General features: G+C 40.6%; 1 protein-coding gene across 1 annotated transcript in view; it reads right to left on the bottom strand.

Annotated features, from left to right (window-relative positions):
- The window catches only part of LRRC72 (leucine rich repeat containing 72), a 41,569-nt gene extending 37,709 nt beyond the window's left edge, over positions 1-3,860 (bottom strand). Inside the window, exon 1 of the mRNA XM_059171282.1 lies at positions 3,692-3,860. Within this exon, the coding sequence (XP_059027265.1) occupies positions 3,692-3,784 (93 nt within the window). The 5' untranslated portion in view covers positions 3,785-3,860. The remainder of the gene's footprint in view (positions 1-3,691) is intronic.
- Between the last annotated feature and the right edge of the window lie 19,262 nt (positions 3,861-23,122).

Raw genomic sequence — 23,122 nt, 5'->3', positions numbered from 1 at the left:
AAACAGTGACCAAAGTTCGGTTGGCATTTGTTGTGGGTGGTGAGGTTATGATGTCACTAAGTGATTTATGAAATTTTGACAGGAGTTTTGTTATTTAGTAGAAGACTTAAAAAAAAAGTTAGATTTAATGGGATGAACACATATCATAAGAAGTGAAGAAGATAGATATATCAGGGATTGAGTGTCATTGCTAATTTTTATCCCAAAGTTCTATGTTACCTTGTCACACAAGTTGAATCTTGGGGCTTAGAGAATTCGTTGGCTCACATAGAGGTATTTCTATCAGGGCATTTTGTAACTCTATAAAAGGCAAGCTGATTTTAGGGCTTAGAAAAAAACCCATTGGAGGAGGCCTCTGCATCTGGGTCTGGATGTTTTAACTTAAACATCTAAACTAGCAGCTTCTTCTATACATGGTCAATCGCGACTGTGTCAAAGTAGAATTAAAACTTTGCAATGCCTGGGGCACCTGGGTGGCTCAGTGGGTTAAAGGTTCTGCCTTCAGCTCAGGTCATGATCCCAGGGTCCTGGGATCGAGCCCCACATCAGGTTCTCTGCTCAGCAGGGAGCCTGCTTCCGCCTCTCTCTCTCTCTCTGCCTGCCTCTCTGCCTACTTGTGATCTCTCTCTGTTAAATAAATAAATAAATAAAATCTTAAAAATCCACAAAACTTTGCAATGCTCTATTAAAGTTATAAATGTGCTTTTAACTCAATCCTGCCATTCTACATCCAGCACTCAAAAATATAGCAGGACTCGAGTGCACACATATACATGATTTGATACATTTGTGAAATATGCCTCACATTAATGGGAATATAGAATTCCCACATTAAAGGAAATTCTAACTTCACAATAGAATCCTGCGTAGTAACTTAAATATATGCAGAAATAGATACCTACACATCCAAAATTAAAAATGCCATTGGAGTTATATGTCAACATTATTTTTATTACCAATGACACTTATTTTTATCTATTTATATATTTTAAAGGGAGAGAGAGGGCAAGTGGGAGGGGCAGAGGGAGAGGGAGAGGGAAACTCAGACAGACTCCATGCTGACTATGGAGCCCTGTTTGGACCTCAATGTGGGGCTGGATCTCACAACCCTGAGATCAGTATTGGAGCTGGAAGCTTAACCAACTGTGCCTCCCAGGTGCCCCGTCAATGACATCTATATGCACACAAATGCACATACTCCAAATTGTTAAGAAAATTATCACTTGAGATCATGCAGTAGTTTCACGTTCTGAGCAATACATTTAAAAACAATTATTTGACAAAAATTAAAAAAAATAAAAGTAACATTCAAATATTTTAAAATAAGCACCTATTAATTTAGTCGTGGGAGAGTAACACAAATTTTGAAAATTTCAGCCATAGAATGAATATTTAAGGATTTAAGTCAAATTTTGAAAATTAAGAGATGAAGAAGGAAATTGAAACTATCAGCATAATATCTAAGTCACTGCTATAATAAATTATTTATTTATCCAGCTTTTTATCATGGTATTTTTCTTTCCAACCAAAAATTTCATATGACTCTAACAACAAGCATTAATGTCAAAGTGCCAAAGAACATAAATCTGTGCTAAGAAGTTTCAAGTTTCAGTGAATCCGTTGATTGGGATCCAGTTCCCAATCAACACACAACTTCACCAGGAGCATATTCCTTTCACCTAAAGAAGGACACCAAGCATTCTTCCCCTGAACTATTTTTTTTTTTAATTGTGGTAAAATATATAGACTATCGGAATTTACTGTTTTCACTGCATAGTTCTGTGGAAATATGGCCACCATTCGTTTCCAGAAGTTTCTCGTCTTCCCCAAATGAAACTGTATGCCTTCAACACTAACTGCCAATTTTCCCCTTCCCTCAGCCCCTGGGAGCCACCCTGCTATTTTCTCTCTCTATAAATTCGACGACTCCAGGTGCCTCATCTAAGTGGAATCAGACAATATTTGTCCTTTTGTGACTGGCTTATTTTGCTCTGCCTAACGTCTTTAGTGTTCATCCCCGTCGTAGTGTGTGTCAACCTTTTCTTCTTTTTTAAGGAAGAATCATGTTTTATTGTAGGTGTATACTAAATTTTGTTTTTCCCTTTATGTATCTGTGGACACTTGGGTCGCCTCGATCTTTTGACGAAGCAAGGCCTCAGAAAGATGAGCGCAGTGTGTGTGATGGGCCGAGGTGCAGAGAGAACTGCAGATAGGAAGCAAGGCTGCCTCTGGCGAATCAAGGCAAGGCACCAGGAGAGTGGCAAGTGGGAAGGAGTAGTGAGTGAGCAGGCATGACAGAGGGCGTGCGAGAGAATTGATGGAAACTGGCAAATGAGACAGAATACGGGCTAGCAAAGTCACAATTGGTGATGCTAATGAATGTGTTCATGCGATGATGATGAGAAGGTGATTGGAAGGGAAGATGGACTCAGCTGGAAACATGGAAATTGGGGTGCTGGTGAGACACACAGGTCAAGGCATCCAGCAGCAAGCTGCCGGTGGAAGGGAGGAGCTCAGCAGAGATATCAGGCTGGGGATGACAGACTGGTCGGTGCACAAGAGCAAGTGGGACCCCGGTTCAATCATTGGGAAGGAGCCACATTGAGAGAGAGGAGGAGGGAATGAAGCTGCAGAAGCAGAAAGCAGAAGAAAGAGGGTTTGGAGGGAAGGTTGCAAAGTTGGAGAAACAAGAGCACAGTGGGAGCTAAGATGGCAAATTTCAAGAAGGTAGAATTTGAATCTGCAGTGTTGTGTCGGGTAGTAGAGGATATTACTCAGCAGAGGTACTGAATTCGGACAACAGTTGTCTGACTGGGTGGGAGAGGAATCAGATTTCAAATTAACTCATTCACCAAACAGGGATATAAAAACAATGCAACATGGAATTAGGGTATGGGGAGTTCCAGCACAAGGAGGATAACAGCAGTTTCCTCCCCGGACCCTTGCCTGAGGATCTAGATAAAACAGGGGGAAAAAATGTTTGAAAATGGTGGGATTATGAAATCCCAGAAGAATAAAGTCTGTGTTAAAATCTACAGACGAAAACATTCTCTTTGCTGACTTAGGTACTGCAGCGATAAATTCCAACAGCTACATGCAAGCCACACGCTCCGCAGCTTAGTTAGGACTTAGTGTGTGTAGCTTTCAAATCCTTACAGAAGCCCCAGCCTTGATATACATGGCAGCCCCAAGCCTCCCCAGAGTGCCCTAGAACTCTTCAGCACTTGGGAGCTCCTATGGCCAACAATTCTGACAAATTTTCCCACTCAAGCATTCTTTAAGCTTAACTGCCCACAACTCTATTTGTACTGTTCATCAAAGAAATCTTCCTCCTCCATGTGTCCATTTGCACTTTATATAAATAACCCAGAAATGACCTCTTTAGGGGGAGGGTATTTCTGGGTTATTTATATTTGTGGGAGAGTCAAGATTCCAAATTGATGGTTTTATTATGTAATCTCTAAACTGCCAATGTTACATAAGCGGCAGACAGTAAGCCAGGAAAGGTTCATGTAAATCCGCCAGTGAGGATCAGAGGCATCCCCAAACCCTACCCTGGAGATTACGGACCTCCAGCCTCAGTGGAGGGCCTAGGGTCTGCCATTGTTCTACCCGCTCCGGCCGACCGCTGGCTGGCGCAGGGACCTGATGGGCTCGTGGCCTGGAGCCCCTGGAAGGGGGTGCCACTTACCCTGCGGCTGATCTCGAAGGCAACTTCCGGAGCCCTGACTAAGCTCGTAGAGTGTAGGGAGACATGGGGCAGATGGTTCGGGTCCCAGGCCATCAGGGCACTAAGGGAGGCTAGCAGCACCTACTAGCCATCCAACCTAGCTCCACGGCTCATTGGTCCGTTACCAACAGTTACCGCAATCTGGGCGACTAAAAGCCAATCCAAACTAGGAAAGATTTGAAGCCAGTCCCTTCTATGACGTTTTCACGTGTGGCCCTGTAGCGCCCACCACATTGTACCTTGAACACACTCGCGTTTATCCAGCGGGCCGTGCAGATTGCCGCCCATGCCAGAGATGGAGGGGTCCGCTATGTCAGAGCACTCCAGTAGCAATCACCCACTAATAATAATTTCATTGATCTGAGCTCTAAATACTAGAAAGCTTAGCTTTCTGAAGAGTAGACGTACCACTGGCCACATGAGGGTGGGTTGAAGGAATGCCCTACAGAATCCTAGTGGGGCTCGAAGCAAAGAAGAAAAAGAATCAATATTGCTCATCCTCTGTTATTTAAAATTTTGACATTCTGTTCATCATGAATGCTGTTGCATTAATTTTGAATTTTACATATATCTATATCTATATATCTATATATATATCTATATCTATGTATATATATATATATCTCATCAGCACTTGTTTTGATTGCTGAGTTTGGATTCCTTACATTTTTGTAATTTTTGTACTAAGACCAGTGTCCTACTTGCCTCCTCCTAGATCCGGTCCTGGAATGCAGGTGGAGGTAGCAATATCAAGGAGACCCAGATTCCACGTTTGCAGAAAAATGGAACTCTTGACTGATCTTATTGTGAAGGGCAAGTGCATGTTGGTTCAGTAGCTGAAAACTCCTCCCTCTAGCAGAAAATGGGTAAGTGAAGCCACTACGTGGCAAGGTTTTTCCAATCTTCAAGGTGTTATTGTTGTTTAATTGATGGCTCCCCTCCTTCTATTGGAACCTCTTACATAGGCTATGTTATGATTTTATTTATATGAGTCTTGTTCCCCTCTAGCTTGGGACATTTTGAAGGCAGGATTCTCTCCGGTTCATCACTGTTTTCTGTCTGGGCCTAGTACCCTGAATTCTATAAATGTTGATTTAATTGAATGAGTTGGTTTCTTGGGTCCAAATTTGAACTTGAAATCTAGAATTAAATGTAGCTGTTAGAAAGGGGTCAGGGTACTTGCATGAAAAAATGCTGGTGTTGGAATAGAGCTTTTACAAATGTCTCAGAAAAATCAAACGCCCACTCTTTTAGTACTTCTGAAATGTATTTGGGTCTGGTAGAGTTGGGTAGGTAGAAGTCTTCCAAGTTATCACAGAAGGAGGGATCATCTGAGAATGATTGTCCAAGTGGTTTTATATCCCAGAAATAAAAATCAATTGAGAGGAATGATCCACTGAGAAAATGCATAAAGTAATTGACTGGTGTCCTGTCTCCTATTTTTGCTCTTAAACACGGGTTATAGAATTTCAAATATCATTCATGTATATGCTACAAGAAAAATGGAAATACATGCTATTTGTTCTACTTTGTACATTACACAAACGTGAGTTTTAGAATCAAATGCAAAATGCATTTCCAGAGCATCTTACATAAGTAAACTACCAACCAGTTGATTTCTACTAAAATCACATTTAAAGATTATATCCTTTATTTTTTAAAATCTTTTTACTCAATATTAAGAAGAGAAAAAAATTTTTTGAAAAAGAGCTCTATTCTTCATAAAGGAACTCAGAAACTCATTTATTATAAATCTTAATGTGTTCTCTCTTTGAGAAAAAATTCATAATTTAATTGATCATGAGGACTAAAACAGTGCAAATTTAATTTCAGAATGTCAAAGATGGAGGTTAGCGAAGCACATTTTTGGTAAGAGGCACTATCTAGAAAGCCTCACATTGGTGGCATAAAATTTTTACAAAAGAAGTATCTTTAGCAGAGTGAGCAGAGATTTTTTTTTAACCTCTGTGAGGTAGGATTAGAGCTTGAGGAATTCATCTTAAAATTTTAAAAATCCATGTAAAATGTACATTCTGCTTTACAATCAATCTTGTTTTAATATGAAAATAAAGTGGCTCCCATAACTCCCCTCAAATCTTTGAGTAATATTTACACTCAAGCAAGACACCCTGTGTTTATCCTGTGGCTTTACCTCCCTGGCATACTGCCATTGCCTGCAGGGGTGTGCATACCCCATTTGAAAGCTCTATCATATCATGTATGTGGCTTTGGATAAGAAGAAAGAGCCTGGGCTCCAAGTCGGGGCATGTGGGGTTTGGTCTCAGCTCTGACATTAACTAGTTGTTGGCCACTTTCAAGTCACTTAATGTCTCTGGGCTTCAGTGTCTTCAATAGTAAAATGAACCAGTTGGAAGTTTAGCTCAAAAATCTAATTACACTCCTCTAGAAAAGTAGTATGTATTGTTCACAGAGTAAAATGTTCTTGTTGAGATGTTGACATGTGATTGTTTTTTAAGAAGAATTTTCCAGTGGAAAATGTGTGAGAAAAAAAAATTATGGGTGTGATAGTTACCATTAAAGCTAAATAATTTTTTAAATCTTCCGATTTTTGCCTGAGCAATTCCAATAATCAGTCTACATGCTATTTTTGCAAGTGAGTGAAAAATATTTATTGCATGAAATAATCATTATCAGCCATTTTCTACTGTGTAGAATGTGCATAGAATGAGAAACATATCAGCCACAATCCAAATATATTTTTATGTGTTTAAAAATATATCTTTCTATTGATAGTTGATAAGCATAGTATCAACATTCATTGCTTTAAGTTTAGGTAAAATACCATTTTAGATAATAACTACAATTTTTTATTTATACAAAATGAAAATAAATGAAATATTGAGAATTCATGGAATTCTCCATGAGTCTTTCATGTTACTGTAAGTCTTACAGGAAGAGACACTGACTGCCTTTGTTCAGGACTACATTTTAAATTTTTATAATGAACACACTTGGAAGATATAGTGTCTATCTCCTGAGCAAATTGTGGGTGTGTTTTGGTTTTTTCAGTTTTTTCACTAAGCAGCATAATAAATTCAATGTCTCCTTCCCTTATAATAAAGATAAGATCAGGCAGACTTTTACTGTCCAGTATAAAAGATTTAGGTTTTCTAAGTTTAGCATTCCTCTCCTCTAACACAGTCTACTGTGTATGACCACATCACCTGGCCTGCTTCTCATTACCTTTTGGAAATTGTGGCTGAAGGATACCCAGGCTGTGCTGTTACTGTGAGTAGTAAACTGTCCTTAGTCTCTGACCCAGAAGTCTCATATCATCCAGCTACCTATGAAACTGTTGCTTGCTAACAACTTGTTTCTGCCTGTCTGGTTTTGTCTTTTTTTTTTTTTTTTTTTTTTTTAAAGAATGGAATGCGTCCTTCTATTTTTTTTTTTTAATATTTTATTTATTTATTTGACAGAGAGAGAGATCACAAGTAGCAGAGAGGCAGAGAGAGGGAGGGGGAAGCAGACTCCCTGCTGAGCGGAGAGCCTGATGGGCTCCATCCCAGGACCCTGGGATCATGACCGGAGCCGAAGGCAGACGCTTAACCAACTGAGCCACCCAGGTGCCCCGGAATGTGTCCTTCTAATTTGTTCTTTAGCTTTCATGTTTCTCTTTACCATCTCGTGAACTTCCATCTTTCAACCTAAACTACTGGGTTGAATTGTTGCATTATGTTCCCTTGTAATGTTTCTTATGGTTTATTTATGCATTACTCTGCTGATGGACATTTATGTTGTCCAATTCTCTTTTCTTTTTGCTATGATAACCAATGCTATAAGAAGTGTCTTTGTACTCCTGAGTATTACATTAGGTGAAATTCTTTGATAGTATTAATGAGTCATATATTTGTTTCTTTCTCTACAGGATGGTATTTTGTTAAATTTTGCCAATCTAATTGGAGAAAAATTTTATCTTGATGTTTTAATTTGTACATACTTAGTGAAGTTGAGTATCATTCAAATGCTTATTGGTCCTTTGTATTTTCTTTTTCCGTGAATTGTGATTTCATGTTAATTGCTTAACTTTGAACGTGAAGATTAAAATGACTGAAACCCACACTACGAACTAGATCTATAGAATTTCCCAGTTATTTCTTAAAGTCACCCAATGATTCAAGTCATCTTGTAACATCTTGCACAATTGTCTTCCCTTGCTCTCTCTCCCTGGCTAATGTCTGCTGCTTTCAGAATGCTGAGATAAACATTATTTCTCTGTCCCTGAAGTACTCTTTTACTGATCCCAGGGATCCATGCCCAAGATGCTATCCCCTGATGTTCTAAGTGTTGCCATTGTTTAAATCATCCGTGGATTCTGAGCTAATAGGGAAGCATCACTCTCTCCCCAACCCCATGACATGTTTTGTCACCAAAATTCTGAAGGAATTTTGCCCATATTTATTAGTTCTTGAACTCTCACAAAAAAAAAGAAAAAAAATAGCCATTTACAGTTCTGCCTTTCATACCTTATTTCCTCTCAAAACCCACACACAATCCTCAAAATAGCTACCTGAACAGGAACAGGAAGTGGTTCAAGTTTGGAAACATTTCTATACTCTCTGGAAAACCTTAAAACCTCTAGATGGGACTATAACTTCACCAAATAGTGTAATTTTCAATTCCAAACCTGTGCTGATTTTGGTGTGATTTTACATATTCTCCCACAATCATTGGGTCCCATGTCTAAGCTCTATCCATGCCCTCACATAGCCACCCTTTGACTATTCGTTGTGCCTAGAGGAGCATATATGCCCATCAGGGTATATAGGTATAGAGTGTGGAAAAGTGTAGGCTCGTCTAGTTGTCTAATGGGGTGGGCAGGGTTGGAGGTGGTGAGTTCAGAGGAAGAGTTGAACAGGGGCTTTTAAATCATGGGGCCTAGTACAGAAGACCTCATGCCTGAAATTAGAAATTGTAACTGGGTGGAAAGGTTATACAATTCTTTAAAATTAATTTCTATTGTAGGATTTCATTGTGTGATATCATTAAAATTACTAACTGTTCCCTCACTTGGTTCAGTTTAGACTTCTTGAGTTACTGGTACAGAGAAATTTATCCTAAACTGGCAGAGAAGTCTTGATAATACTAGCAGGAATGCTGTGTTTTGTCACATATATAATATCACAATTAGACATTTGAAGCATAAATTCTCTCTATATATAAATGTGTGGGGATTATGTGTATATATGCAAATGTATGTATATGCGAGTGCATGTATGCATGTATGTGTGTGTACATATACATTCACACACATGTATGTCCATGCACACACACACACACACAAACACATAGTAGACAACCTCTACAATACCCCTGGTGATCCCTACTTCCTGGTTTTCACATCCTTGTATAACTCCCTTCCCTTGCACATGGGCCAGATTTATGGGCTTCTGATTCATAGAATATGGTAGGTGGATAGGATATCACTTCTGAGATTAGATTTCAAAAGGACCGTGGTTTCTGTCTTGGTCCGCTCTCTCTTGTTCTCTGGCCTGGTCTGAGGTAAAGTTGCTGTCATGTTGTGAGCTGACCTAGAGAAAAGCCCACATGACAAGGTATTGTTGTCTCTAGCCAAAAGCTGGAGAGGACCTGAAGCCTGCCAATAGCCATGTGAGTCATCCTGGAAATAGACACACCCCCACCAAAGCCTTCAGATAACTATAGCCCTGGTCTGGCTTGTAGCTTTGTGAGAGACTCTGACCCAGGGGCACCCAGTTGAGCCATACCCAGATTCCCAACATTCAAAATGGAGATAATAAGTGTTTGTTGTTTTGTTTTTAATTCTGAAGTGATTTGTTATGCAGTAATAGATAACTAATTATATATTTTAATGTCTATTTTTTATTCCATGTATATTAAATATGTATATATGAATTTAAATTACAAGTATGAAGAGATCTAAAAAGCTATATTTCTAGTTGAAAAGCTATTCTTCTTAAAAGAATTCTTGTACCCTGTTACCATATGTAGTAAAATCTGACAAAATTTCTCCTTCTGACAATTTCCATATTAATATTTAAATCTGGAAAGCCAAATTTACCCTTGGAATGTTAGCTACATGCAACCACATGTTTAGTTGTAAAAATAAACCTAACTCTTTTATCATAATAGCCGGTAATTTAGTTGAAAGATAATTTTAAAAATATTTATTATTGATACTCTCAATAGATGCTGAAAAAGCATTTGACAAAGTACAACATCTCTTCCTGATAAAAACTCTTCAAAGTGTAGGGATAGAGGGCGCATACCTCAATATCATCAAAGCCATCTATGAAAAACCCACCGCAAATATCATTCTCAATGGAGAAAAACTGAAAGCTTTTCCGCTAAGGTCAGGAACACGGCAGGGATGTCCATTATCACCACTGCTATTCAACATCGTACTAGAGGTCCTAGCCTCAGCAATCAGACAACAAAAGGAAATTAAAGGCATCCAAATCGGCAAAGAAGAAGTCAAATTATCACTCTTCGCAGATGATATGATACTATATGTGGAAAACCCAAAAGACTCCACTCCAAAACTGCTAGAACTTATACAGGAATTCAGTAAAGTGTCAGGATATAAAATCAATGCACAGAAATCAGTTGCATTTCTCTACACCAACAGCAAGACAGAAGAAAGAGATATTAAGGAGTCAATCCCATTTACAATTGCATCCAAAACCATAAGATACCTAGGAATAAACCTAACCAAAGAGACACAGAATCTATACTCAGAAAACTATAAAGTACTCATGAAAGAAATTGAGGAAGACACAAAGAAATGGAAAAATGTTCCATGCTCCTGGATTGGAAGAATAAATATTGTGAAAATGTCTATGCTACCTAAAGCAATTTACACATTTAATGCAATTCCTATCAAAGTACCATCCATCTTTTTCAAAGAAATGGAACAAATAATGCTAAAATTTATATGGAACCAGAAAAGACCTCGAATAGCCAAAGGGATATTGAAAAAGAAAGCCAACGTTGGTGGCATCACAATTCCGGACTTCAGGCTCTATTACAAAGCTGTCATCATCAAGACAGCATGGTACTGGCACAAAAACAGACACATAGATCAATGGAACAGAATAGAGAGCCCAGAAATAGACCCTCAAATCTATGGTCAACTAATCTTCGACAAAGCAGGAAAGAATGTCCAATGGAAAAAAGACAGCCTTTTCAATAAATGGTGCTGGGAAAATTGGACAGCCACATGCAGAAAAATGAAATTGGACCATTTCCTTACACCACACACAAAAATAGACTCAAAATGGATGAAGGACCTCAATGTACGAAAGGAATCCATCAAAATCCTTGAGGAGAACACGGGCAGCAACCTCTTCGACCTCTGCCGCAGCAACATCTTCCTAGGAACAACGCAAAAGGCAAGGGAAGCAAGGGAAAAAATGAACTACTGGGATTTCATCAAGATCAAAAGCTTTTGCACAGCAAAGGAAACAGTTAACAAAATCAAAAGACAACTGACTGAATGGGAGAAGATATTTGCAAACGACATATCAGATAAAGGACTAGTGTCCAGAATCTATAAAGAACTTAGCAAACTCAACACCCAAAGAACAAATAATCCAATCAAGAAATGGGCAGAGGACATGAACAGACATTTCTGCAAAGAAGACATCCAGATGGCGAACAGACACATGAAAAAGTGCTCCATATCACTCGGCATCAGGGAAATACAAATCAAAACCACAATGCGATATCACCTCACACCAGTCAGAATGGCTAAAATCAACAAGTCAGGAAATGACAGATGCTGGCGAGGATGCGGAGAAAGGGGAACCCTCCTACACTGTTGGTGGGAATGCAAGCTGGTGCAGCCACTCTGGAAAACAGCATGGAGGTTCCTCAAAATGTTGAAAATAGAACTGCCTTATGACCCAGCAATTGCACTATTGGGTATTTACCCTAAAGATACAAATGTAGTGATCCAAAGGGGCACATGCACCCGAATGTTTATAGCAGCAATGTCCACAATAGCCAAACTATGGAAAGAACCTAGATGCCCATCAACAGATGAATGGATCAAGAAGATGTGGTATATATACACAATGGAATACTATGCAGCCATCAAAAGAAATGAAATCTTGCCATTTGCAACAACATGGATGGAACTAGAGCGTATCATGCTTAGCGAAATAAGTCAAGCAGAGAAAGACAACTATCATATGATCTCCCTGATATGAGGAAGTGGTGATGCAACATGGAGGCTTAAGTGGGTAGAAGAAGAATAAATGAAACAAGATGGGATTGGGAGGGAGAGAAACCATAAGTGACTCTTAATCTCACAAAACAAACTGAGGGTTGCCGAGGGGAGGGGGTTTGGGAGAAGGGGTTGGGATTATGGACATTGGGGAGGGCATGTGATTTGGTGAGTGCTGTGAAGTTTGTAAACCTGGTGATTCACAGACCTGTACCCCTGGGGATAAAAATATATGTTTATATAAAATAAAAAAATTATAAAAAAAAATATTTATTATTAAACAACTTAATCTAAGTTGTGTTAACTTAAAAAAAATCATTAACTGAATGAATACTATCAGCAAGTCAATAAATATTCTTTCATTTCTTTATGAAAACTTTTTCAAATGTGTTATATACTTAACAATGGGACAGTATTAAGTATTATTATTTTGTCAACTTTGGGGTGTTATTTTGGGGCTCAGTTTTCACTTCTCAACATAATAGTTTTTTCCTACGCTCTTTCTAACTCAAGCATCTGAAACTGCTGAGATTTTCTTCATAGTCCCATAACTTTTAAAGTACATTTCAGGGGTTGCCTGTGCTCAGTGGGTTAAGCATCTGCCTTCGGCTTAGGTTGTGATCTCAGGGTCCTGGGATCCAGCCCCGCATCGGGCTCCCTGCTCAGCAGGGAGCCTGCTTCCCCCCTTCTCTCTCCCTGCTGCTCTGCCTACTTGGGATCTCTCTTTCTGTGTTAAATAAATAAATAAATAAAATATGTTTTTAAAAAGTACACTTCAAAATGAAGACTCAGCTTGGAAGTCATTTTTTCTTTAAGGCCTGGATTAGTTTTGCATAATAAGATCACTGTTAGCAGTGGCATCCAAAATTCCTGGGGACAGATTTTTTATTGGTCTTGTTTACATACTTACAGTGACAGAAAAAGATTCCCAAACTAGCTCCAGGAAGCTTGGGATACCATGTGTGGCCAGACTTGGGCCATCAAGCCATTTAAAGAGCTCTTCTTTCTACATGAGGAAGCTATTTTAGATGACCCGATATCCTTCATTTATGCACTCATTCATTGAGTCAGGCATTGAAATTGACTGAATCCCTACCATAAATCACATACTCTGCCAAGGAACAGAGAATGTGAATTAAGACACTCCAAAGAAAGGGAGTTATGAAGCAAATAGTATTAGCTCCCATAGCTCTAAACATACTGTAATTGTGTTTGGTTCTGCTTGATATTGGCTGGCATTCAAATGGATCATTAAAGATGTTACTATTATTTGCTTAGAGCCTGAAGTGTTTCAATTACCCTTGTACAGAATTCCAAACTGTCTTATTGACTGTAATAACTGTGTGCTCTTTATTGCCTTTATTCAGTTGTAAGGTTCATATTAATGATGCTTTCATCACCAACTTTTCACACAAAACAAATAGGAGACAAAGGTTCAATAATCATTTTAATTATAAGCACTACATTTTGGAAAGTAGTTCAGAAGAAATCTTTTTCAGAAGAAGTACAAAGACATGAAGAGGTTTTTTTGCATTGCAAGTTTAATGCTTCTAAAGTTTTAGAAAATAATTTTCATTTCATGAATTCATTTTATGTTATAACAAAGAAAGAAAATGTGTTTCCACCACTAGGGTACAGTTTCCAAGAAGTTTAGCAATTTTTCTTAAATTTGGATAGAAAAGATAGGCAAACAGCTCACTTAGTTTTGTCCAATTCTTTATCCTTTACCTCTAGTGATCTTACTTATGCAGTAAGCAGCAGAAATCCAGCTCAATGCCATCAGACTCCTACTATTTGTATAGGTGATGGCTGTGAGTGACTTTTGCTAGCATGAACTATTAAAAACAGGGGAGCGAGGTAAAGGGAGTGAGAGAATAGAACAAAGGAGAAGGAGGAGAGAGAGCAAAAGGGAAGAAAGACAGAAGGGGAGGGCTGGAGAGAAAAGAGAGACAGGGTGACGATAAGAAAGAAAAGAGGAAAAAAATGTAAAGAAGCAGGTGATAGAGAGAAGGAAGAGAGTAGCAAAGGATGGGACATAATTGTGATTAGGAATTACATTATTGTCTTTTGATCACCCACATCTTACCTTTTGAAAGGCGATGTCCTTCTTTGGGGGCACTGCTTTATCCCTGATTGTATGGCCCAGCTCTCAAAGCTCTCAAAGCTCCTGGCATCAAAGGTGGGCCTATAATCCAAGAGACACTAAGCAGAATAATTACTCCTAGGTTTTCCCAGTTGGAATTAGGGGGAAGGATGCTATGTGGTATACGACCTAGAGTTAATATTACATGTTGCCTTAATATGTAAAACTGGGAAGGCCTAAAATGACTGAACCATGTGCTCCCTCCTTACTCTCTTCCCACAGATAAAGTCTCCTAGCCAAGTGATGCTCCTCATCCAACAGAACAAATACAGTGCATATCCCGGGGTAGCTGGTTTCACTTCTCTGCCAGCCAAAGAGTTATTGAAACAGCCCAATCACATCCTTGTGTGGGAACCAAGGCATCTCATCCTCTGTGCCAAGTCTGCCTCCTAAAGGCTCTGGCTGTCCACTCTGTTCCAGAGCACAGCCCCTGTGGAGTCCTGCGTGGCCTGCAGTGTCCTCCTCCCCTGGGCTGTGAGGGCAGGAGATGAAGAAACTGCTGCCAGTCACATCTCTCCAGAGTCAGGTGTCATGCGTTTGGTCATCCCCAGAAGCCTGGGGTGGAGCTCCTTCCCTTCCCAACAATCTGAAAAGGAGTCAGGGAACTGGGTGCCGCCAGCCATGTTTGCAGCCATGTAAAGGGGCTGGGCTGGGCATGAAAAGCCAGCACATGACGAGCGGTAGAATTGGGAGAAAATGGGTGAGGGATGCCTGCAGATTTAGAATTCCTGGTTCTGTCACCACTGAGGTTCTGACTTCCTAGCAGTTTTTCCTCCTTTTTTTTTTTTTTTTCTTCTTCTTCCCCTTTCTTGTTGGTGTTTCTTCCAATGACATCCAAGAGTTCAGATGGATGCAAGCAGCAAGGGAAAAGAGGGGGAAGAATGAAAAGAAAGAAAAGTGGTACATGGTGAGTTGTCTTATCATTAAGCTGCTAGCCAATGAGCCTAGAAGATGCTATTGGCCATGTTTCTACATAGAAAGTGGATTTACAATAGAAGAGAATAAAACTACCATACAGAGCAAGAGAAGGTCAAGTCTAAAGGTAGTCCACCATTGTAGCTAACTCCACACCTGCTTGTGGTTGACTGCAGCTTAGATGCAAGTCAGTTTACTTTCCTTCTGCTTTAAGCTAGTTTGCATTAGATTCTTTACTTTAAATCAAGAGTCCAACCATGTTCGTTGATGTGAAAATATTATCTTGAGGGTGAACCTCATAATGTCATGTCATTTTCACATCTATGGGTCATTTCTTGGGTCTACATCTGGCCCACACTGACCCTAATTTTTACTGTAACACTTGCCCAGAGCTTGTGTCTACTGACCTCTGCCCCTTCCCTCCACTAAATTAATTAACCACAGGTAAATGTGATATTATTTCTGGTAGCCTTGTATCCTTCTCTTTCTCTCCAAAAATCTACATTACAGTAATTGGATAGCTGCCAAGAGCTTGAAGTACAGCTGCATTTTTTAATTAATTAAATATCATAATCCTGTTTGCAGCTTCTATCAGTAACTGGAATGAATGTTATAGAAAGAGCATTCACTAAAAGGAATGTGTTGTGTAATCTAATGTATGCTAAATGTAGGTGGTCTGAAAACTATTTCACTGCATTCCTACTTTTGCTCATAAACTTTAAAAAATTTGTCACTACAATGTGAGTGCCATTCAACGAAAGGAAGTCAGCTAAGCCCTTTATAAAACATTATTTTAAATACTCTTTTCTACATTTTCCAAGGCAGATTGTATCGTTAGTTAATCCGTCTACCTATTGTAATAGTAGGTGGTAAAAAATGTCCTGCATCCTGTCTCCATACATTCTTTTTCAATTTCCCTTTGTTGATTTTTGTTATATTTTTATATCATAGCTTTAGTAACTAGGATGTCTTCAGGTGAAGAAAATCCCTTCTTTCCGATCTTTGTCAACTACAAGTTAGTGACTCAAAGTATTACATGTGCACTCCCATAATTGTTTATCTTGGTGTGGCCCATGCTGAATATTAGTGCTGCTATCAAAATTATTCTGTTCTCTGACATGATCTCTTGGTATTTCTTGGTTATGTTTTCTCTAAAAGTTCAGGAATTGCTTGTCGGAAATCCCTTGACAAGAAAATTTACCAAGGACGTTACTACATTGGTAAGCTTGACAGTTTCTTTGCTAGGAAATGCTAGCTTCCAGAGCTTAACTTCTTACCCTACAGCTATTTTTTCCTCTCGTGTCATTGTCTTCCTATACTATTCTGGTTGAATAAACTATTTTTTATTAACTTCGTTTTATTACTTTCATAGGGATCATACCTAAACTGTACAGCTATGGTAACATAACACGTTCGTACTTTGTACTAATTAAGACAATTTAAGAAACTTTATTTAACTGGTAGAATGACCTTGAGGCTCTCATGTAGAACTCCACCTAGGAGAGACCCACTGGAAAATCACAAAGTCCAGCTATGGCTTTTTCCTAGGGCAGCTTCCATACCCTGGATCGTATACTGTTTATGTGTAAATGATTTTGGTTGTTGCTTCCAATAACCCTGAGGGTTGGTCCCTCTGATTCATCATGGACAAGGCCAGTAGCAGACTCATTGTCAGGGACAGGGACCAACTTTGGATTAAAGGGATTATGATCGGTTAGGATGGTTTGCATTATAGTATCAGAACCCTAAGCTTTACCTGTTTAAGCAGCAAGGCACGATCTTGTGTCCATGAACAAGAAGTCCAAAGGGAGATCAGTTCTAGGTTCTAGATAGTCAGGGCCAGAGTTCCAGATCTCTGCTCGTTTTAAATCCTGCCCTTCTCTAAGCTGGCTTTCATTTTGGGTTTTCAGTTAGCCTTTCTCCTCACGAGACAGTAGGAGCATCTCCAGGTTTTACATTCTGACACGCCGCTATTAAGAGGAAGAAGAGGGCTTACTTCATGTTCGCCTTATAAGAGGCGCAACATTTCCCTAAGTGCTTCCCTTCCATGTATCCTTGGCCAAAATGGAGTCACATACCCACCTAAAATCAGTCACTGGCAAGGGGAGTGGTATCTCTATGACTGGTAGATAATCAAGATCCACTCTGATGTGTTCTCCGGCTGCCCTGCCAGGTGGACTCATCCCTCACTTCTCTTGGAAGCAGAGAGTTCACACCTATCAGCCTGGACCCCCACATAGATGCACATGGACGGCCTCCCCCACCTGCTAGAGCTTCTACACCACCCGCTGGGCTGCCTTTCTTCACAAGGACATGATCTTCCCGTGGCTTGAACTCTGACACTGCACACTCTTCCCATCTATCCTCCCCCACCGCCTGGAACAGTTCTGGCGATGTGCCAAGGCTCTGAATTCCCTGTATGGGTCGGCTGTGTGCGAGGACACCTTCTCCACCTGCTTGGGCTCTGACACCTGCACCCTCCTTCATCCTGTGGAGTCTGACTTCTTGCCAGCAGTGTTCTGTTCCAGAAAGAGTTAAACTTTGCTCAATGCAATTTTTATAGCAGTCTATTTAAAGAATAACAAATAGCTATCTATTTAAAGAATGGCAAATAGCTATGTACAAAGTAAAAAAAAAAAAAAAAAAAAGCAATGAGATTTTTCCACTCACAGAAAAAAAAAAAAAGAAGGTGTCAGAAGAGCAAGCTGTGATAGTGTGTGCACACTGTTGCTATAGTAGAGACAGCTAATAAGTGTGGTTTTCATAAATTAAGAAAAATAGATAACTACTTCCCCCACCTATCAGCAGTATCTCAAGTTACAGAAATAGAGAGTAGCAATTTCAAATGACATTTCAACTCTTCAAACTGGGTGGTGATCCTTGTCAATTGGACATGGAAGAATAAGAATGTGGTCCTGTTGTTCCCAAAACTGGATTTAAAATAAAACAGTTGTGTTTTAAGAGTTAACGTCATGGTAGTCTTGATCAGTCCCCAGCATAAGTACATTGCAAGAAGGTAACTTTGAGTGGCAACAAACCTTTGATTTACCTGCAAGATTTCCACACAGGCTCATTTTATGGAGGAGAAGCCTGAGGCACAGAGGGCTAAGTACCTGGTCCAGGGGCCACAGCAGGTGAGCGGAAAGCAGCCGGATTCCTTTGCCCTTCTTTTCTAGAATGTGTGCTGATCTGTGGGAAAAATACCTGACTGCAGTATTATCTTGAATAGGAGAAAACTGGGAAGTAACGCTAGAAGAGAGAGGATTAATGAATCATCCGTTCTGTGGAAATGAAACAGCTGTTGAAGAATGAGGCAATCGAGTCGCCTTTATTGACGGGGAAAGATGTTTAGTTTATCACGCAATGTTTGCTGTAAAAACTGGGTGGAGACCATCTATAGATTATAAAGAGAGTATTTGTATAAATCCATAAATGCCCGAAGCAGGGTAGAAAGATTCTAGCCAAAATGTCCACAGTCTGGTGGACGGTCTGGGGAGGAGAGCATGGGATGTGAAAAGAGCAATGTTAGGGGATGGAGTTGTAGCAATGGAAAGGAAAGGTCGAACAGGTCAGCTGAGGAAGAAGAATGCTCAGGAGGTCTGTGCTATTCAGAGGATGGGGCTTGATCCCACAGGGCAGAGGCAAGGGCTCTCCTATCTCGGTTTCATGCAGGGAGATCAGCTGCCAGGACCAGCTCCAGGGTGGTATCAGGCATATCTAGGCCAGGTGTGCTCAGCTGGGTCCCTCATCTTTTCAGGGTTAACAGGAACCCTGTGCCTACCAGCCCATCTCAGGTAAATGGTACACAGAGCTTGGGTCCGTGGAGGGTCCCTAACCAGATGAAAAAAGCTCAAATGGGTCCCAGGGACCCAGGTGTTCCTTTTGGAGCTTCTGTTGGGGATTGGACAGCCCTTGCTCATGGAGGGTCTACTCAGAATCTTCTCACCTGGCTTCAGGAGAAGTTGAGGAACCTCCATCATGTTCTGGGGCAGTGACTGGTGTGGGGGGCCTCACACAACATTGAGACTCAGTTCTTGGCCGGTGGTGGGGTGGAGCAAGTGGTCATGGTTAATTTGTCAGTCTCTTGCCTTTGAAACTTGTGTCATTCCATTTAAGAGGTCATGTTTTATTTCTGACAGTGAGGATCAGCTTCCAGAATTCTGGGTCAAATGGGTAAGCCTTGAAGCCCTTCTGTCAGAGTAGCTTCTTCTGTTTTCATATCAGTCATCAGATGATGTTACTTGTCAACATATGAGTAACACGGTGCCTCCCTGATGGAACTGAACTGCACAAGGGCAGATACTGTCCCCATGCAGCCCAGATTCTGAGCACAGGATCAGAGAGGGAAGACAGCCTGGATCCTCCAAGTGGCTTCCTCTAACTCATCACAAGGTCCACAGGATAGTTGGGAGAGCTCTGGGACCTGGTAAATGGGGAAGGTCCCCTTGCTTGAAGTCTCCATTGCTACACTCTGATGGTGGCCCCAGGGTGGGAGAGGATAGAACTCCAAGGCTTCCCCCAAGATGACAGGGTCGTTATCCTCATATGGTTTCATCTCTTAGCAAATTCGCTATTCAGTTTCAGTATTTTCCTATATCAGTCTGTCTGTTTGGCAAATATCAGAGACAGTTTGGGTAAAATTTGATGACTTCTGGAAGTTAGAAACAATGAAATTCAAATGGAAATAGTTTTATGGAGAAAAAAATCCAATTGGGATTGTGTTAAATTTATAGGTTAATTTAGGGGAAATTCAGATCAATATAAATTATTGTGATTTCCCACCCAGGTGCTGGAGCATGAAATCTCACTTGATTTGAAATCGATATCTCAGAGGGTTAGATCATCTTCTTTGCTCCTCTGGCTCCTACCCCTCTTTTTTTAATTTAAGTCCGACTTGGCTATTTGTGGTTAAACATCTGATATTGGGCATAGTCCATGACAGAATTTGTACTTGATCTTATTGGGGTAAGTCTTCTGGAGCAATTTGAGGAAGTAGTGATAGCATTATACCAAAATCTTTGGTGAATCATTTGACTCTGGAAGTTTCTTACGTGGTGATTTTTGGAATAATGAAGGGCAAGTCAGCCATAGCTGTTCTGTTAAATAACGTTACTGTTAGCTCTCTTCTTTCTGTCCACCCTTACTTCTCATGAGAATTTTATTTACCCCAAAATACCTGCTTAAGCTCTCCTATATTAAAATACTGTTTTAAGCCCTAGGAACTTAAATAAAAAATAAAAATCTCATTATGATTACATTTTAGTGAATACAGCTCAGAGATACAACATGATGTATCTTCATCCATAAATGTGTGTGTGCAACATGGGAAGAAGTTGCCTCTTTCTTAGTGGAGGTATAGCACCATTTGGGCTATGTGTCGTATTTCTGGCCCTTCCCCACTTCCTGGCATCTGGCTCAATTGCACTTCTTTGCTCCCTTCTGAATGAATGAGGCCAGGTGACAAGTAACTGCCGATGAGTCGTAAGTAGAAATAATTTGGGTCACTTCTGAGTGGGGGCATTTAAGTGGCGGTATGAGATCGTCCAGGACACTTCTTCTGCTGACATGAGGGAGGGCGCGATTGTGATGGTGGCTGCTTCCTCAGTCGGGGCTACCGATGACTGCTATACAGGTTGGCTGAGACATTTTGAGATACTGATCTGAGTTTTGTGGTGGAGGCATTGTTTGTTACTGCAGGATAGCTCAGCCTATGCCCACTGATACAACACATTTAAAGGAAAACAAAGTGGAACATTTTATATGAGGACCTGCGAGCAGTTAGGTGCGAAATTATACTTGTACAGCATAGGTAGGCAGATAGTGATCAAGCTTTGTACAGTATTTCTTCCACTAGATATCACTGGAATCATCTAGTAACTGTCTCTTGTCCTTTCCATTTTCCTGTTCGCTGGCCCCACATTCTGCACTCACATCTCTGGGTCCTTCCCTATTTAGTGCCTGAGACTGTCTCTTCATACACTCTGTAACACTGTTGAATTGAATCTGGTTTTGACGTTCTATTGTGAATACCACCTATTTCTGGTTTCAGTCTTTCTATACTCTACATTGTGCCAACTACAACATGAAAGTCTTTTTTTTTTTTTTTTTTTTTTTTTTTTTGCAGCCGAAATAGTTCATTCAGTCTAGATGGCATGTTAATTCACTTGAGCAAGCTAAGGTGCATGGGTGGGTTCCAAACCAAGTTGATAGACTTAGGCTGACTAACATTTCCAGCATTATTACTTTATTAGTAAGTGATATTTTAGTTATCTATGTTCAGTCCACTTTCCTCCCCAATTTAAATGAATGGGGATGGGTAATAGTGGTGGACCACTTAGGCAACTAGAACTCTGGGGGATGTTATGAGGTGGTATTTTTCAACATTGGCTGTATGATAAAATCAGGAGATCAAAAAGATCCCAGAGCCCAGGAAGCACCCCAACCAGTTGCAGAGGTATCAATGAGCCTAGGACTTGGCATCAGTATTTGTTAAAGACCACATCCACCCCTTGACTCCAAAGGGCAGCTGAGGTTGAGAGTCACTCCTTTAGACATTAGTGCTGGGTTGGATGAAGGCAGGTAACCTTTGTAACTAGCAGCAGAAGGGCAGAGAGGAGAACACAGCCTAAAAGATAAAGTTTTGCAGGGCCTCCCAGCAAAGACTGACCTGTTGTAAGCGTTGTCCCTGACGTGCACTGAAGCTGGACTTAGACCCACATAAAGACGGCAAGGATTCTGTAATCCCTGCGGGCTTCTCCTCCGCTCTTCTGCTGAAGCCAGAGCATGAAAAGTACTAGCAAATATTTAAGAGTCATATCTAGGGGAAAGGAATCACACTGCAAAGTCCAATGAGAAAGAGAGGCAAAGCCTAAAGTAGGAAACACGGGGAAGACCCTGGGATGGAGTCAGGAAGCTGAGCAAAGGTGAGAGGGAAGGATGGAATTCCAGACGCAATGGTACAGCTGGGCTGGAGCGACCCAGCTCATGGCTGGGCCAGCCACCTTCAGAGAGTGTGCTGAGCTGGGCTGGGAGGAAATAGCAGATGGCATGGGGCAGATTTTGAAATAGAAAACAATCCTTAACAAGGAATAAAAACAGCCTTCTAGCAAAATTGTTTCTGTATTTATTCTCCTTGAATAATACAATAGGGCTATATCGCAGGGTGTTTTAGGCAAAGAATATTTTTCATTTATGAGGAAAAAAACCTCAAGCAGTTGAATGTCTCATAAAAATGACACATCTTAGGGAGAAAGTAACCAGGGAGTCCACCTAGATATTGTACCTCAATAGAATTCTACTAGGGTATTTTGGGGAATAAAGGTTTTATGCTTTAAAGATGTATGAAGATATTCTGTAGGCTGGTTCAGCAGCCACTTCCATGCATACATGCTTTTCCTTTCTCTCCCCTGACATCCTTTTTGTTCCCTGGCATGTTGTCTCTTTTTTTTTCCTTGTCTTTTTCTATCCGTCTGCGTTTTTTCAGTCCCCTGCCTGCCACGGAGACTTCACCCAGCAGATCAGCACATTGGGCAGCTCTTGCCCTAAGCTCTGCTCACTTAATCCATTCATCAGTACCACCCTTTCTGGCCAGTTGGGTGTCTCCTCTAATCTCAAATTCTTGCCTAAATCCTGTGACCTCATTTCTCTGGGCCTTCCACAAGACCCCCGAGAAGCCTGAAGCTGCAACTAAATCTTCCAGGACTCCTTGCAGAGACTTAATAACCAGTGAAGCTTTGTTTAGCATTCCCCAGAAATGAGTCACTTGAGCCCTCCATGTTTGGGGAAAGCTCCTGCTTGCCTGCGGAGGCACATGCTCTGTGAACCTGAAATCTACAATCCCCACTTGAGAGCATCGTTATTTCCTCTCCTTGATCTTCTCGCTTTGGATCTAGTAGATCATCTCCTTGTTCTATCTGTTCCAGCGACAAGCAGACCCTGCCAGAAATCTGTCTGGGCATGATTCCCTTGATTCTTTGTCTCTATATCCTATAGTGGGGGAAAAAAAAAAAAAGCGAGGTTTCAGGTAGAAAAGGTTGGGGGATAGCTCCCACATTCATTCTGCCTCTGTGTGATGAGGGAAGCTGAGGTAAGAGGGAGAGAAAACAGA

The sequence above is a fragment of the Mustela lutreola genome, chromosome 4 (genome assembly GCF_030435805.1).
Source record: "Mustela lutreola isolate mMusLut2 chromosome 4, mMusLut2.pri, whole genome shotgun sequence".
Taxonomy (NCBI): domain Eukaryota; kingdom Metazoa; phylum Chordata; class Mammalia; order Carnivora; family Mustelidae; genus Mustela; species Mustela lutreola.
Note: the sequence above shows the minus strand (reverse complement) of the source record. Positions and strands in the feature narration are given on the sequence as shown.